The sequence below is a fragment of the Melopsittacus undulatus genome, chromosome 2 (assembly GCF_012275295.1).
Source record: "Melopsittacus undulatus isolate bMelUnd1 chromosome 2, bMelUnd1.mat.Z, whole genome shotgun sequence".
Lineage (NCBI taxonomy): Eukaryota > Metazoa > Chordata > Aves > Psittaciformes > Psittaculidae > Melopsittacus > Melopsittacus undulatus.
Window position 1 is genome coordinate 116,736,402 of NC_047528.1, and position 16,068 is coordinate 116,752,469.

Consider the following 16,068-nt stretch of genomic DNA (forward strand, 5'->3'; position numbering starts at 1 on the left):
GTCCTTCCTCCCCCTGCGCTCCAGGTGAGTCCTCTTGATGAGGCAGTTATCCTGCTCGCCTGCCCATGTGAACTGCAGCACAAACTGCCTCAACCCGCTCTGTTCACCCGCTCTGTTCACCTCACTCATGGTCGCCGCGCTCCCTGGGCAGGTTTTCAACCAATCAGGGCTTGTGCCGCTGCTCCTGGCTCCGCCTCCAGTGAGTCAGCTCTCGCGTGAGCTGAGCTGCGGCTCATGGGTAAGTTTTGGCGGGAACTTGAGGCTCTCTCCTCAGCGGCTCTTGTCGCTCTGAGGTGAGGCTCCTGGGCCCTGATTTCCCGCCGCTCTGCTCTGGTGTTGCAGGTGTCCTCTCACAAGCCACTCACCTCAGCAACTGGTTTAGGTAAGATTGGCAATTTATTTCCAATTTTCAATGAATACCTTTATAAGCTTTGAAAAATGTGATTTTGTGGCCTATGTAAATGCTGACTGCCCAGTATTCATCTTGCCAGAATTGCTGTTGCCAGAACTAGCACAGGATCAAAGGAGAGAGGTTTTACCACATGGCGTTCACCCTTAACACCAAGTAGTCTTTGAGCTTGAAAGAAAAGCCTCTGTATAGATATCCACAAAGAGACAATTAACAAGCACAACTAATTCTATTTGGTACTTAGCATTTACCCCAAAAAAAGTAGACCAGTATGTAATACATTTCTAATTGAGAGTTCATCTGAGGTTATGGTAATGATAATGATGGCAGTCTTCCTAACTTCTGATTTCAGCATCCCTTACTTGAGGGAGTCACTTGGTGTTAGTAACCAAGAAGAAAATCAAACCTCTGTACTTAATTTCATTGATATTAGTGAAATGTGAATTGTGAGTGGTAGTAATGTGAATAGTGAAAGGAATCCTCACCCTCAGCTTGTACTCTACATTTGTCTAACTTTTTGTCAACTGACTCTTTGGAAATTCATCCCTAAGTGTTTTTCTTGACTGGAAACAGCCTGTTTCAGTGGTGCTGATTACTGTTTGAAAGTGGAGAGCGTTTATCTCCTGCTCTTTGTTCATACTGTTACAGGCTAGCAAGGCTAAAAGAGTGGATAATCAGAGCTTTAATTGCAGAACTGCAGAATGTACAGCAGGCTGCATGAATGCATTCATCTTCAGATGTCATCCATGAAAAGCTACTTCACTCATTACATTAAAACTCACTGCAATTTTTAAACAGAAAGTACAAAATTAAAACATATTATCTCTCTTTTTATGGAACATATGAAAATTTAAAAGCCTATAGAACTTCTTAACCATCACATTTATAAGACCCTGTCAACATTTCACATAGGAGGTTTCTGTCTTAAAGGATGAAGAAATCCATATCATAGGAATGTGCAGGTTGTATTCAGGGTCTTTCTCTCCAAAATCACAAAAACTGGGTGATCAAAAGATGACTGAAATGAAATTTGTATTGCTAATTATTAATGGCCATTCCCCAAATCAGGATGTGTACAAAATGAATTACAGAGGGTTAGGCCAATATTGCAGGCTTGTATTTTCTATCATGAAAACTGTAATTTTAATTTTCTTTCCAGCTAATTTGATAATACATGCATGATCATGAAGTCCAAATGTACAGAGTGCAGTGCTTGGAACAGCATTCTGGGTATCACACATAACTTTAAATACATAAAGATTTCAGAGTTCTTGTCTTGTTTGCCATTGTACTAAAGCTATTTTCAGTTTAAGCACTGACTGAAACGTACTTATTTAATATAGAGCTTAAATACACACAGATTGTTTTATCTCATAGCAGAAGCACACTATTTCCAATTACTATTCCATTAAGACTACAGAGATGATTCAACACAACAGTTGTTGTTTCTGTTAAAAGCCTTAATCATATTAATGTTGTCACACCAGTCTTCTCAGCAAGCAGAACTTCAGCGTGCACTGACATTTAACACATCACAAAATAAATGGCTAGAGTGTTTGTAGAACTCTTTCAAGCAATTGCCTCAGTTTTTTTCTCCCAAATTGCCTGTTTGTCTAGAAGCAGCAAGGGAAATTAAATTAGATGTTAATATTCTATCCAAATATTCTGTGATTTCCATCAGTTCCTCCTTAGGAATTGTAAGCTTCTTGCAGCACTTGCTTTTTGTCCCAGAGAAGTCATAAACTAGCTGTAATTGCGATTTTCTATAATAGTGTCATTCTATGTAAGTATTCTTAACTCTGGATTTATTCCCATCCACCAATCAAGAAATAAGAATATTCCATCACTTCAGGTTCATAGGAAAGCACTGTCTTTCACAAGGATCTCAAGGTTAAACTCACCAGGGTTGGAGGCCAGAACAGCAGCTTTGCCCTACCAAGTGTTTCTATTCTTCATGTTTCCAGGTAGAGACCATGAATTTCAGTCTGGAAAAGAGATTAGGAGACTTGATACAGAAAAGCAGGCCTTTTAAAATATTTCCTCCATGAATTCAGTTATAGTGGTCTTCTTCACAGAATTGAGGCCAAAACATGGATGCTTTATTATTCCCAAACCAATAAGATTAAGGAAATTCAGAATTAAAATCAAACTGAAAGTAAAGGAAGTTTTGCTGCTGCTTATAACTGACAACTGATTTATCAACAAAGGTGTTATCTTCCACTCCCTGGATTTCTTAGAGTTGTCTTCTACAGGTGTGGGGTTTTTCTATTGCTCTTAGGGCACATCTGCACCACATATATTTTGGTTACAGCATTTTGTCATGAAAGGCTACTACATCTTATTGTTTCCAGTGATCTAATGGCTGTCTTAAGAACTATTTCTGAATCTGGGCTCACTGAATACTTTGGAAAGCTGCTGCACTTTTCAGAATAACCACCTAACTGTAGGCAAGGTACAGTTGAGAATAATGGCAGCTGACTTTTGGGAAAGAGCAGTCCTTCTGGGGATGTTGTGTAGTAGAATATTACTTTTTATCCTTTTCTGAGGAAATTTGTTATGCAGAACAACATGGGAAAAAATGCCTTTATTTTTTACTTTTTTTTCCAAAAATATTTTTTTCAAGTGCATAGAATCTCACTAAAATATAGCAAAAAGAAATTTTAAGCATCTGTTAATCCATTTTTCTGACTATTCAGGAGAAATATATGATGCATTTTGTTCAGTTTCTCAGAGAGTTTGTCCTAGAGTGTGTTTTGATTAAGGGTAACCAATTTGCTCACAAAAAAAAAATATTAAAAATCCATTTAGTTTTAAAGAGTAATACTTCAAATTTGGGATGAGATGCATTCTTGTTTTAAATTTAGACAGCAGAGTTTATTCTTAGAGTAAATCACTACTAGTGTCTATGTTACAGTGCTCCAAAAAAACAAAGTAACATGGTGTTGCATGGTGTTGCAGACAAGTTCCTGTGATCCTTTCTCCTTTTCTGTCAGAACTAAAGTTAAATCTGGGTCATCTTTTGAAGGGAGATGCTGAAACCCCAGCAAAGTGAGATAGTTATTCAGAAGCAGATAAAAGGACCTTTGGATTATTCCAGGTGTATGGGCAGCTGTATCACAGACTGAGAATGTGGCTGAATCTCATAGCAGCTTACTTCTAAGCAGGACATACAATTTTCTTTCCCATGGGCACATGTCAAGGAAACAGTATATACTTACACCACATAATAGGATGAAAGTGCTGCCTCACTGTTGTGGTTTAAGCTGCTGAACCCAGGACACTCACTATAGTTAATCTTTAATCTTAAAAACTAGCAAGAGCACACAGGTTTTGTAATAGAGACCTTGATTTACTGTTCCCCTACAGAGTTTCTTCTCAACTTCATTGCCTAGACACTGCTTTGTATTTGAAATTGTGAAAATTCATTATCTGAAAAGGTTCTGCCAAATAATTCGCTATCTTGCCTAAGTTCCAGACCTTAAATGGAGCACAACAGGTGCAAAGGACTTTGCTGGTTTAGATGTTGACAAGAGTTCCTTCAGAAGGAATTCCAGTCTCACTGTTAAAAATACCAATGAGCAGTCCTCAACTGCATCTTCCAAGAGTAGTTTATATTTTATTTTCCTGTTTCTTGTATTCATATACTTTGGCATCTTGCTAAATCTACTAATGTCAATGATGTCATTTCCATAGTAGTTGTTCCTTTGGAGATGTGTCAGGTAAATTACTATTTCTAAATTAGTCAGAGTCTCCCTGGCAAATGAGGATGTTTTCAGTTTTACATTGGCTGCATATTTACAGTATTTATGTATTCTAACAGTACTTTCTACTTTGAGTTAATATTCCAAGCTCTATACAGCAGTGGTATCAATCAGGCTGCTTTGCATGGATGAAGGCAGTTAAAGACCTATGAGTTCTTGGAAGTGCATTCAAAAATGACACAAGTATTTGTGAGTGCTCTGTGATGATGTCGTTTACTCGAGTGGAACTGGGGGAAATATGTTTAGGCCACCCTTTGAAAATTTGCTGCTGAACATTAGAGCATAAATTTCCCTCTGCACAGCAAAATGCTCTTCATACAGGTTTGGTTTTACTAGTTTAGGTACCTGAGAGCAGAATTTAGCCTTCGTGCATTCTCAATGTATTATTTGTAAAGTAGTGGAAGTCTTCCCATGATTTTGTTGGACTTAATGACCTCCAGAGGTCCCCTCCCAACCTCAGCCATTCTGTGATGATGTCAGTAGGGGCAAGCACACTCATTTTTGTTAATTTTTGTTATGCTCTAATATTTTATGATCTCTACTGCAAAATACTGTTTAGTGACCTCGAAAGGTACATTTACCTAAGACATCTAAATTATGTGTGTAAAAATTCAGGCATATCATTCTACATCGCCTTTGCTTGAATGTGTCAAAAAGCTCTAAAATACATTATTAAAACTATATTCTAAGTCTCCAGATTAGTTCATTCAAAACAGTTAAAATCAATTGTACAGATGAATGCTTTCTAAGTATACTAAAAATATGATATAACAAATTCATCAGGAAGAAATTTTAGCCCTGCTTCTGATCTTTTTTTTTCCATTCCAAGTCAAGCCTTTTGAATGCACTACAAATTGTAATGTGACATCATAACTTCAAGTTTTATAAAGCCTTTCCTCATGAAAAGCTTCCATATGTTTCCCCATAAAAGACTATGATGTGCAATTCCTGATGGTCTAGAAAGGATAAATCAATAAAATCATGTGAGAGAGAAGTTGACTGGTTTTCAGTACTTTCCATACTGGATATATTACAAATAATTGTGGAAAACATGCTCTAAGCACTCTTTTAGCTTCCCTGTGGTGGAAACACTAGTAACAATATGAAACAGGTTTTGTATTAGAATGGAAGGTGCTCATAACAGAGCCAGCCTTTTCTCAGATATTGAGTGGTAACATTGGATAATTCAGAAGCAGGAAAACTCTTTCTACATTTTGTCCTCTAGTATTTCATTACTAAGTGTTACAGTCCCACCTTCATGAGAATGTAGTGAGGAGTGAAAACATCCTGAAGTCATTCTGTTGCTTCCTGCCAAACTGAATGCAAAAGCTCATTATAGCCCTCTTTTAGTTTTGGCTGGGTGAGAGTTGATTTTCTTCCTACTAGTTGGTGCAGTGCTGTGTTTTGGCTTTAATATGAGAATAATGTTGATAGCACACCAGTCTTTTAGCTGTAGCTCAGAAGTGCTTACCTTAAGTCAAGGGATTTTCAGTTTCCCATGCTCTGCCAGTGAAGGGATGCACACAGAGTTGTGAGAGAGCAAAGCCAGGACAGCTGACCCAAACTAACTGAAGGGATATTCCGTATCATAGAACATCATGCTCTGTATATAAACTGGGGGACCTGGACAGGAGCTTCCAATTGCTGCTCAGGGACAGTATGGGCAACCGTCAGCAGGTGGTGAGTAACTGTAATGTGCATCACTTGGGATTTTTTCCGTGTTTTCCTTGGGTTTTATTCCTCTCTCTCCTTTTCATTATTGTTGTTGTTATTATATGTTACTGTATTTCACATATCAATATATGTTCTTACCTTAACCTGTGGATTTTTCTGATCTTCCAACCCATAGGGGTTGGGGGACAGGCAGTGAGTGAGCAGCTGCATGGTGCTTAGTTGCCACCTGGGGTTAAATCACGACAAGTCCTTTTACTGAGCTCCCGAAAGCCTTCATCTGCAGAGTTGCTAAGAAATTTCTCTTAGCTATATTTTACAATCCCTGCATGAAAACATCAATGCAAAAAAAACTATATAAAACAAAAATGGAGGGGTGGGGAGGGGAAGAGAGGGGAGTATACTGAATACAGTGACTGTATTTTTCCTTTTTCTCAAAATTCTAAGCAAAATCTATGGGAAAATAGTAATAAGCTGAAGTCTTCTTTTGATGGTAGTAATAAGGAGAGGGTACTAGTAAAAAGACGTGTGACCTCGCTAGAACATCTTCCTGTTTGTTAAATTGAACAGCCAAAGAGCTCCTTTGGACTGTGAAGCTGTTAAGATGTGCAAAAATACTCAACACCTGAAATGGTCAATTCCACCTGCAGAAAGTATTGGATCAGTCTAAAGTATAATAAACAAGAAAAACCAACAACAAATAACATGGCTGAAGAGCTTCAGTAGGCTTTCTAATAACATACTTCAGCCAGGTCATTAGACACAGTGCAGAGACTCTGCAAGTGTTCACAGGTTCATAGCATCAGAGTATTTTGGTTTGGTAAGGGTCTTCAAAGGCCATCTAATCCAACCTCCCTGCAACAGTCAGGGCCATCTTGAACTAGGTCAGGTTCTCTTTTTTAAAAGGAAATCTCCACAAGCTGCACTACAAGCACAATTGCTGTAGTGAGAAAAAAGTGTTTTGTTTGCTCCCAGTAAGGCCTAGGGACCCTGGCACAAACAGAACAAGCTGATTGATGGCCCTGCCTGCCTGTATCTACATAACTTAGGAGCTTCAAATGCCATCCCTGTGAGTCCTGTGGACCCAGGGACTACAATGGCATCGGCTTAAGTGCTGCTAATGGCAGCAGGGCACATAACCCAGCAGCTGGAGAGAAGGAAAGGGTGGGATGTGGGCCCCAAAGTGTGCTGGCACTTTACTGCTTATGGGAGCAAAACTGGTGGGAATGCTTAAGCTCAGGTCAGAAGATGTGAATAGGTATTGACTGTCATTAGCAGAACTAAACAGTTGTCAGTTTCTGAGGGTCTTATGATGAAGTGTCTGTAAAGTGTCAGCAGCAAAAATGATGGGTCAGGTTAAAGTTTATCAGCTGGCTCAGTCCCTGAGAGTAAGTTAGTTCCTTTTAAATGGTTTTTACTACAGCTAACGAGGGCCCCCCCACCATTGAAACAGAAGTTGTGCATTCCACTCTAGTTCATTTTGTTCCACCAGTATTGTACCAAATATATTTGGCACCATTCTCTTCATCCATCCATCCATCCATCCATCCATCCATCCATCCATCCATCCATCCATCCATCAATCAGTTGAATACTGTTGCTGAGCCGTGTGGCAGAATTGTCTGTCCTTTGTGTATCTATGGCTCTTCAGCACAATTACGCTGCTGCTAGACCTAGTCCATGGGATGTGCCCTTGGTGTGGGAGAAATGTCTCTTCTTTCTGCCTGGCCATGCTGTTGTGATGCAAGAGCTAATAAATGTGTGCGAATTAATGTATGTGCTCCGGAGCTGAACTAAGCATATGTATTTCCTAAACCCAGCTACCTACTCTTGCCCTTCTCTGTATGATAATACACTACTAAAACTATGCCATTTTAGGATGCAATGCCAGTGATTTCCCTATCAAATTCTACAATCTGTGGGATGATATTCCCCCTGGAACAAGAGATGAAGGTGGAAGGCAGGCTAATTGGTTCAGCGCTCCCCCACTGCCTCTGAGCACAGGCACTTAGCTGCGATAATTGTGAAACAGAAGAATTTACCCTTGAGTTATAAACTGGTATCACAGGATTCAGTAAACGGTGTATACTTCATGAACTGTCAGCTATTCAGAGTACTGTCATATGTTTTTACTGTTCCAATGCACTTTTCCAACTAATACCTGTAGCTAATGTAGTTTCCCATGTTAAGGTGGCATACTGTTCATGGAGCAGGGAGAGGCTGGGTTTTCTTCCTCAATAAATCCATGTCAATAAGCTGCTAAATAACAGCTGTATTTCAGAGCCCTGAGGAACTGTGGCTTAATATTAATGTCTCCTTTTCCCAGTTTAGAACCAGTAAAACCTTATACTAAAAGTCCTTCCCATTAGTGTAACTGCACCCACTGCAAAAATAAGTGTTGTTTTTTACACGAAACAACAGAATGAGCATAAAGCAGTAATCTCTGTATGATGTGCACTGACAGGATAGCATTTCTCAAGGAATTTGTTTAACTAAAGAAATAATATCCTAGCATTTTGAAAGTGTCCAGAGTGGTTGCTTCAAAGAGATGGTTTAAATTAAGCATTAAGATTTCTATTGCTATTATACATCTCTAAAAAATGAATATTGCTTCTGCAATTTGGAGCATAAAGCAGCAGGATATGAAGCAGCAGGCAGGTTTTTGGTGGGCTTTAGCAAAGCATGATTCCAGTTTGGAAAAAAAAGGGGAAAGATGACATCTTCATTGCCCAATTAAAAAAAAAAAGAAAAACCAGAAGGAAATATAATTCTTCTGAATTGATTTCCACACAGAATTTTATATTTCTGCAAAACTGATGTTTTCTCTTTAATATCATGCTCACACCTCCCTTCTTTTTTGTGGTATTTCCAGAGTTTTCTTCCTTTCTGTCTTGAACACAAGTTTTTGTTGCAGAGTTTCTTTCAAGTCTTTAATGAATATTTTAATGAAGACAAGTAAAAATATAAGTAAGCTTCCATATTGCTGTAGATGCCCAAGGCTCTTATCGAACCTCTGCCCTGGTCGTGGTTGATGGGATGTAAGAGAATTAATTTTCTTTACCCACTATCTGCAATGATAATCAATGTCCACATATACAGTCATGTAATAATCTCAAACCATTTTCCCATTTTGAAAGCAATAATATCAAAAGACTAATGAACTTTCAACCTCTCCTTTGTCTGCAGTTTTGTTTTGATGGATAGCGATCAGGGCTGAATGTCCTTTTCAGAAGCTATTTGTGGTCTTCTAGAGGAGACTAAGTGAGGTCTTGTTCTTGTAACTCTCTATTCTACTTAATCAGAGGCATTTTTGAAGTGACAGTAGACTATTTGGATGGGATTAAATTGCCTAAAACAACACTAGATGGCTACACATGGATACCCAATTAATACTGCTTTTCCTCTTCCTGCCACTTACAAAGAGTGCAAATCTCCTGCAGATATTGTCACATCTGCCAGTCAAATATGAGTGTTGATTTTCTAGAGCATCTCAAATGACACAAAGATTCTATGCTTACATAACAGAATGTTTTATGTGTGAGAGTAAAACATTATTTGTATGTATTCCTTTAGTTATTTGCTGCTTGTAAAGCCTCAATAATTTTATTCCTCAACCTCTCTTAGTATTCACTGACTGAATTGCTCCAAAATTCACTGCTCCTGGTTTTTATTTCTGAATATGTACAGTAAGTGAAATAAATTTGATTGTGTCTTCATTATTTCCTATAACAAAGCAACTTCTTGTAAGACTGCTAGGAAATGAGTTATTTGGTATTTAACACCATTTAAATGTAAGAAAATGTCAATGGTGAAGCTCAAGCTGTTTGGCTTTTCTGAAGCTTTGTACATATGGTATGTGACTCACAGTGGGTGTACTTTATGGTCGGTATAATTCCTATTTTGAATCAGAGAAGCGCAGTTTTATTTGGGAAGCCTTTGTATGTTCATTATTTAGCCTTCATGTTTTAGGATGCTGTTTAGTACCAGTTATCTTGGAGTTAATGACACAATTTCCCATTTTAATATTGAATTTCTGTGTGTTTCATTCTGGAATCGCTATCCATGATTTCTTCTGAAAACATTTTAAAATAAAAGCCATGGATGTTGGCAATACTTTTACAGGAATGCTGAAGGCTTTTCAGGAGTGGTCAGAGGGAAAACTTTTATGCCTTGTCTCTAGCCATCGTATATAAAAATACTGCATCCAGAGCACTGATTAAATTAATTCTTCTCCTGCAGACTGTAGCAGGTCTAATAACAAATTTAAGGGGCAAGTGTATTGAGAACAATAGAACTCCTGCTTGAAAACTGCAGAGAAAAAGGCAAAGCTCTCTTAAGTCTAGCAGATACGTATGTGTGTTTTGATGCCAGATTTTCCTCTCTGTGTTTTATTAGTTAAAAAGCCAAGCAAACAAACAACTATTTCATTAATTTCAAGAGGGCCATTTGTTTTTCTCATTGTATATAAATACTAAGATATTTTCCTTCTCTTAAAAAAACAATCATGTAATGCCTGCAAGGTGATGAAAACAAACCTGCCAGTGCCTAAAATTTTGGATGGATGCTTGCTTGATGTACTTGCAAAAAAACCCTAAATTATTCTGATTGTCAATTTAAGTTGATTGTAAGATGGGAGAATCTTGACTCTGTGCTTTTAAGCACGATATGTAGAGCTCTGATTTCAGATCTAGCTTTGATGTTGGCATTAACTAAGCTGAAATAATGTCTCTAGATCTCTGTACTTGTGCTGAAAGCTGAAACAGTGGATCAGATGATAGAATCACTATCACATATCATCACTCTAATAGATATGTCACAAGTACTTATTTTAAAAGAGGTGGATGAGATAATCATTGTTTCCAGAAATAAAACTGTACATTTAGGCAATGAGAAGAATGAAAAGTTTATTATATTGAAAGCATAAAATATGTTAAGCTTCTGGTGAGAGCAAGCAGAAAGGAGCCATGTCTATTCTCCTGGTTTTGGCCTGGATCCATCTATTGACAATTGTTAGGAGATGGGATAGAAGCTCTGGCTGATATAGCTGACCCAGAAGTCAGTAACATAGCTCCAAATTCTGCTTCCGCTTTTCCTCTTGCCTGACATGACTTCTGTCAGGTGGCTTTAAAATAGCAGATTAAACACACCTTTGGTGCTGTAGCTTTACCTCTACTGGTCTCTCTTTGGTTTGTATACAGAACTGTAAAATACCTCTATAGCACAGTTATTTTGGAATGCATTATGAATATCCAGTAGTTGTAATTTGCCTTTAAAATACCATTTTTTTTTTCAATTCCTAGAGGTGCTGGAATTCTTCATTTGCAAAGTATGCAGAAAACAACCTCTTTCTGGTTAAATCTGTGTATTGTATGACTTGGTTAAAAAGCAACAAAGACTTTTAACTGCTGTTTATAAGATCTGTTCCAGTGAAACTGTTAACTCTGCATAGATTTGGTTGTTCTTTCTTTAAACAGTCAACTTCTTTTATCAGCCAAAGAACAAGTCATTTGATTAATGATCATTTTTATCTCTTTGAAAGGATCCTTTCCGACCATTGGGGTGAAGTCTCTTTCGAGATTCCTGAGGGCGGGATTTTTAAATAGCATCCTGGCCTCACATCCAGTGTCAGGGGGTGGATCTTTACCCCCCAGCATTTCCTCTGGTAGGTATTCCAGCCTATTCCCCTGCCATCAGTCTTTTCTTTTACCATTTGCCCCATGTCTCCACACATCTTAGGGAAACAAAATTTGGTATTGGTCTGGCAGGGAGACTAGATGTTGCTTCCAATAAAAAGCCAAACTGAAAGGAAATGGTAAAGGTAAATTACTTTCCAGGAACTAGCCTCAATCAGTGTAAAAAAGAAATTATGGGAGAAACCGATGTGTTGTTAGGTGATCAACCTAAATATTGGAGAAGGCTTGGTATTCTCTAGTAATACACTTCATGAAGCATGCCCACGTGCACCAAAGAAACATAACTTTAAAAATGCCTCTATAAAAGCACAGGGTTTATGTGCTTCTGTGACTCTTCCCTAAAAATTTTCATTCCCTTGCTAAAAAAATCAAAGCAAGACAAATTTGGAAAAGGAAAATTTAATTATGTATTGATGTAGTGTTTAAATCCTTTGTATGCTTTTGTAGTTGCAACTTAACATTTGTCAGTAAACTTTTATGACAATTTGAACTACTATCATTCTCTTAATATGAGTGAGAAAGCCCCATTGCCTGTGTTGCCAACGTGGCAATTTGTACTGCCTCTGGCAAGGTCCCCAGCAGAGGTACAGGTGATGATGGCACGATGGACCCTAGAGGGTTGCCATAAGGTTTAGTGTAGGCCAAGAATGAGAATACCATGCTAGGTAAACAGGCTGCTCTCAGGTACTGGGCTGAAACAGAAAAGGGCAGGTTAGAGGCATCTTTTCCCAGAAAGGCTGTATGTGTTTCCATTCTCTTTTGGAGCTATTAAACACCATCTTCCATCAAAACTAAGAAATGAAGAATAAATACACGCACCTTAATTACAGTTAAAACTGGATCCAAGTTCAGTTCTGCTCCTTTCCATATTACATATTTCTGTGTAAAATTAGGCTGTACATGGGCCAATGTCACATTCATGTCCTTTTAGGACATCTTACCTCTAATGTTACAGTTTGTCTTGAAAAGAAAAATCTCTAATGGTAAAAGTAGGGGAAAAAATGAAAAATTACATTCTGTTATTGATTTGCTATACAAAAGAAACTTGTACCTCTCTCTGTTCCATTTTATGTATTGCAGTAATTACAGGCATCACTAATACAAGATAAACCTTTTCCTTTTTTTAAGTGGCATTATGTCTTTGTTTATTTTTTTCTTTAAATAGAAGATCCTCAGCAGCTTTGATGTCTTTTCTTATGACTGTTTGGGTGTCTTTTTCTGACAGTTTGTTAAATTGTTCATATTTTTCTCCTTGGGGTATCAGAGTGTTTAAAGGCTATTGGCAGACAAAATCACAATGAGGTTGGTATCTGTAACCAAACAACTGTGTGGAAGAGGAAATAGTTCAGGTCCCATAAAATTCTCTGTTTTGAATGTAGTGTTGTGTATAGCATAAATCTATTAGATTACAAGTGGTTTAACTGCACTCATGAACTGGCAACTCAGCTACGTATCTACCTACAGGTTTATTTTACAAGGTCCTCAGGACTGTTTTCTGAGTGCTTGTAAAGCTTTTTATCATGATTTTTGGACTTAAAGCAGAAGTCTTAAATGTGGTTTCAAAATTTCTTGCTATTAAATGTGTTTTACTAAGAATTCTGATTCAATCTGTTGAAATATTCAAAACAGAGAAGAAAAATGAAATAAAACTACATGATGTGCAACATATAGCCTAGCAATGTAATGGAAATACATGTTATTGTTTGATAATGTCAACAACAAAAACAAGCAGCAACCCCAGAGAAAGGGAGAGACTGCCCACCTTTTGGACAGTGAGGATTGCCAGGCAGTTGAAAGCCAGTGAAGAAGTGCAATAAGGGTGATGGATGAGACGTGTTCCTTTGAGAAAGAGTGCATACGGGGGAGAAGATGGCATGAAACTCCATAGTACAAGTCAGAAATTGCTGTTAACGAATGTATCCTAACAATCTTGCCTGTAGGGCTGCTATTTAACTCTTTATTTTTCACTTTATCATAGTCATATTTACATTAAGTGTAATCTTAATTCTCAATTGCTTCTTTTTGTTACAGAGATGAGCAGAGGGTGCTATTTCCATTTCATGATAACTGTCTAAATTGCTAAAACCAGCTTTGCCATGCATATGAGGAAAAAACCCCATCAGTTTAATACATTTATTACTTTTTAAAGAGGTTTCTCGAAGGGAGTACTGATGTAAGATGTGAGAGACTCAGAACTGAACTTCTTGCTGTGTATGATTCAGTGGAAAGTATAAGTTCATCCTGGTATCACGAATCTCTTAATACAAACAGAAGGAATGTACCCTTTGTTCCTTTGTATTGAAAACTAATGCACTAAACACCTGACCTTTTTTCTGACTATTGCTTTACCAAGGAACAAAGACACCCAAGGCAGCAATGCTCCAAGAAGGTATTTAAGCAGTGATGTCTGTCATGGCAGCCTCTGGCTGTTAGAACAGCAACAAGCAGGCAAAATCAATTCCCCATTGCAGTCTTGATGCAGCCTCCAAGGCTTCCCCTCTCATTAAAAGTGAGAGGATTGCTGTTTGTGTATTGGTACTGGAGGGAGGCATGCCCAATTGCTGCTTTTGCTAGCACAGTGACCCCACTTTCATTATCTGAGATGTTGGGCTCATATTGGCCAGCAGCTTTCATAAGCCTACCAGAAGTACTTAGTGTTTAATAACTTTGCTGAATTATAACGTAATTACTTCAGATGCAGCTTTTGTGTAAGACTTCAGTGAATTTAACTACATGGAAGGCTTAAAATGCCTGCATTATCCTACTATTACAGTCATTGGAACAAAGATAATGGGATGGTTTTTATTTTCCAAAGCCTTTAACTCAAACTAAGTGGCAGATTTACTCCAAAATAGTTGGAAAATTTATTCCTTACTAAAGACAAAATGCTTTTACATCTTTTCTTTCTCTACAAAATCCCCCACAGATGTTTTAAAGGAAACACAGAAATAAACTGGAAAGCATGCTATAAATAAGTGTTTGAAAATCAGCTTGGCAGGGCAATGTAGCTGTTGGTTTCCATTTTTCACTTTTTACTTTTCCTTCAGTAGTTGTGGGGAGTGTATTTCTTTTACCATTGCACTGACAGATGATGTTCGGTGTTGTGTAACCTGGTGTGTGCTTTTGCACTCTGCAAAGGTTCACTTACGTAAAAGGTATCCTCATTTAGCCAAATTAAACATTAATTTATGCTGCTGGCAGGAGGCATTACATCTTTCTGTATAAATAGATTGCCTCAAATGTAGGTGGTTTTTAAGCCAAGACATAACTATGCTTGTATTTGATAGCTACGTCAGAAGTCTGTCACTGCTGTACTGCCATCTCAGTAGAAGTAAAGCTGTTGGCAGGCCTGCAAATATCTAGCCTAGATTTTAGCAAAAACAAGCCCATTTTCAGACAACAGCTCCTTTTGATTTATTGATCCTGGATGTCACAAATTACTTGGCTTCTAATTATCCCACCTGTTAGCAGTACAAGTTCACATGACTTAGTTGATGGAGGTCTATAATGACAGATGGATTCACATAAGTAATAAGTATATTTTTTCATGTGATATTCTTACATATATTAAATAGAATTCTTAAACCACTTAGCAGTTTATATTCCTCATCAGAGTTGCACTGGCATAAGCTGTGGAAGTTTACCCCCTCCTTTCAGTAAAACACACACCAATATACACATATATATGCATGCTTTGAGAAACCAAATGACTAAATTGCCAATGCTATATCAATGTTTTCCAAATTCCAGCTCTTCCAAACTAAGTTGAGTGTCATTTGTTCCATTTGGAGGTAATTCTTGGTTTACTACTCTTGCTGTGTGTTGGCAGCTCTTGATTTCAGTCATGTGTACAGGGTTTCTTACATAAATGAATATTGCCTGGCAGAAGTTCCAGATAGAAAAATGTGTGGTATGCTTCTGTCTTTGAAGAGTGTCAGACAGATTGTTAAGCTTGCCGAGTTGGAAAGGAAGGGAGGGAAAGCAAATGCCTTTCCTACTGTTTCTTTCAAGCTAAACTCCTTTCCTGAGCTTTTCTGTTCACAAGAACAACTAGAAATGGGTGTCAGGATATGAGAAACTATGGAACAGTTCATGCTAAGCACACCTCCCGGACCCCTTTCATTCTGTTCAGCATTCAAACTGCATTAGCAGGAGCAGGGAAAAAAAACCATCAGAATTGCTCTTTCCACGTACATCTTTCTATGAACATAAGTGTTGTGATTTGCTTGTGAAATCTTCTGCTCCCCATGTAGTCAGCAGCTGGATCATTGCCCCATATTTCATTCATAGAGCACAGGATTCCTCCTCCACATGAAGTACGTTGTACAGCGGATATCCCCCTTTCACTGTTTTGCTGCCTGGCTTTCTATAACTGTCTAACATTCATTGTAATGTTCACATTTATTGCAGGGAGCTTCTCAAAGAACTCAGATATAACTGTAGAATACTAAACCAGATGATAATCAGTTTTCTTTTTCCCCCAAATTAGTATTTTATTACCATTTCCAAGTGCACCTGAGTGAGCCCATTATTG

General features: G+C 38.0%; 1 protein-coding gene across 2 annotated transcripts in view; it reads left to right on the top strand.

Annotated features, from left to right (window-relative positions):
- EPHA6 (EPH receptor A6) overlaps positions 1–16,068 on the top strand; it is a 436,532-nt gene that overhangs the window by 354,083 nt on the left and 66,381 nt on the right. For both annotated transcript variants that reach the window (XM_034072841.1, XM_013127941.2), the window contains one exon: positions 11,381–11,503. In XM_034072841.1, coding sequence (XP_033928732.1) covers positions 11,381–11,503 — 123 coding nt within the window. The remainder of the gene's footprint in view (positions 1–11,380; positions 11,504–16,068) is intronic.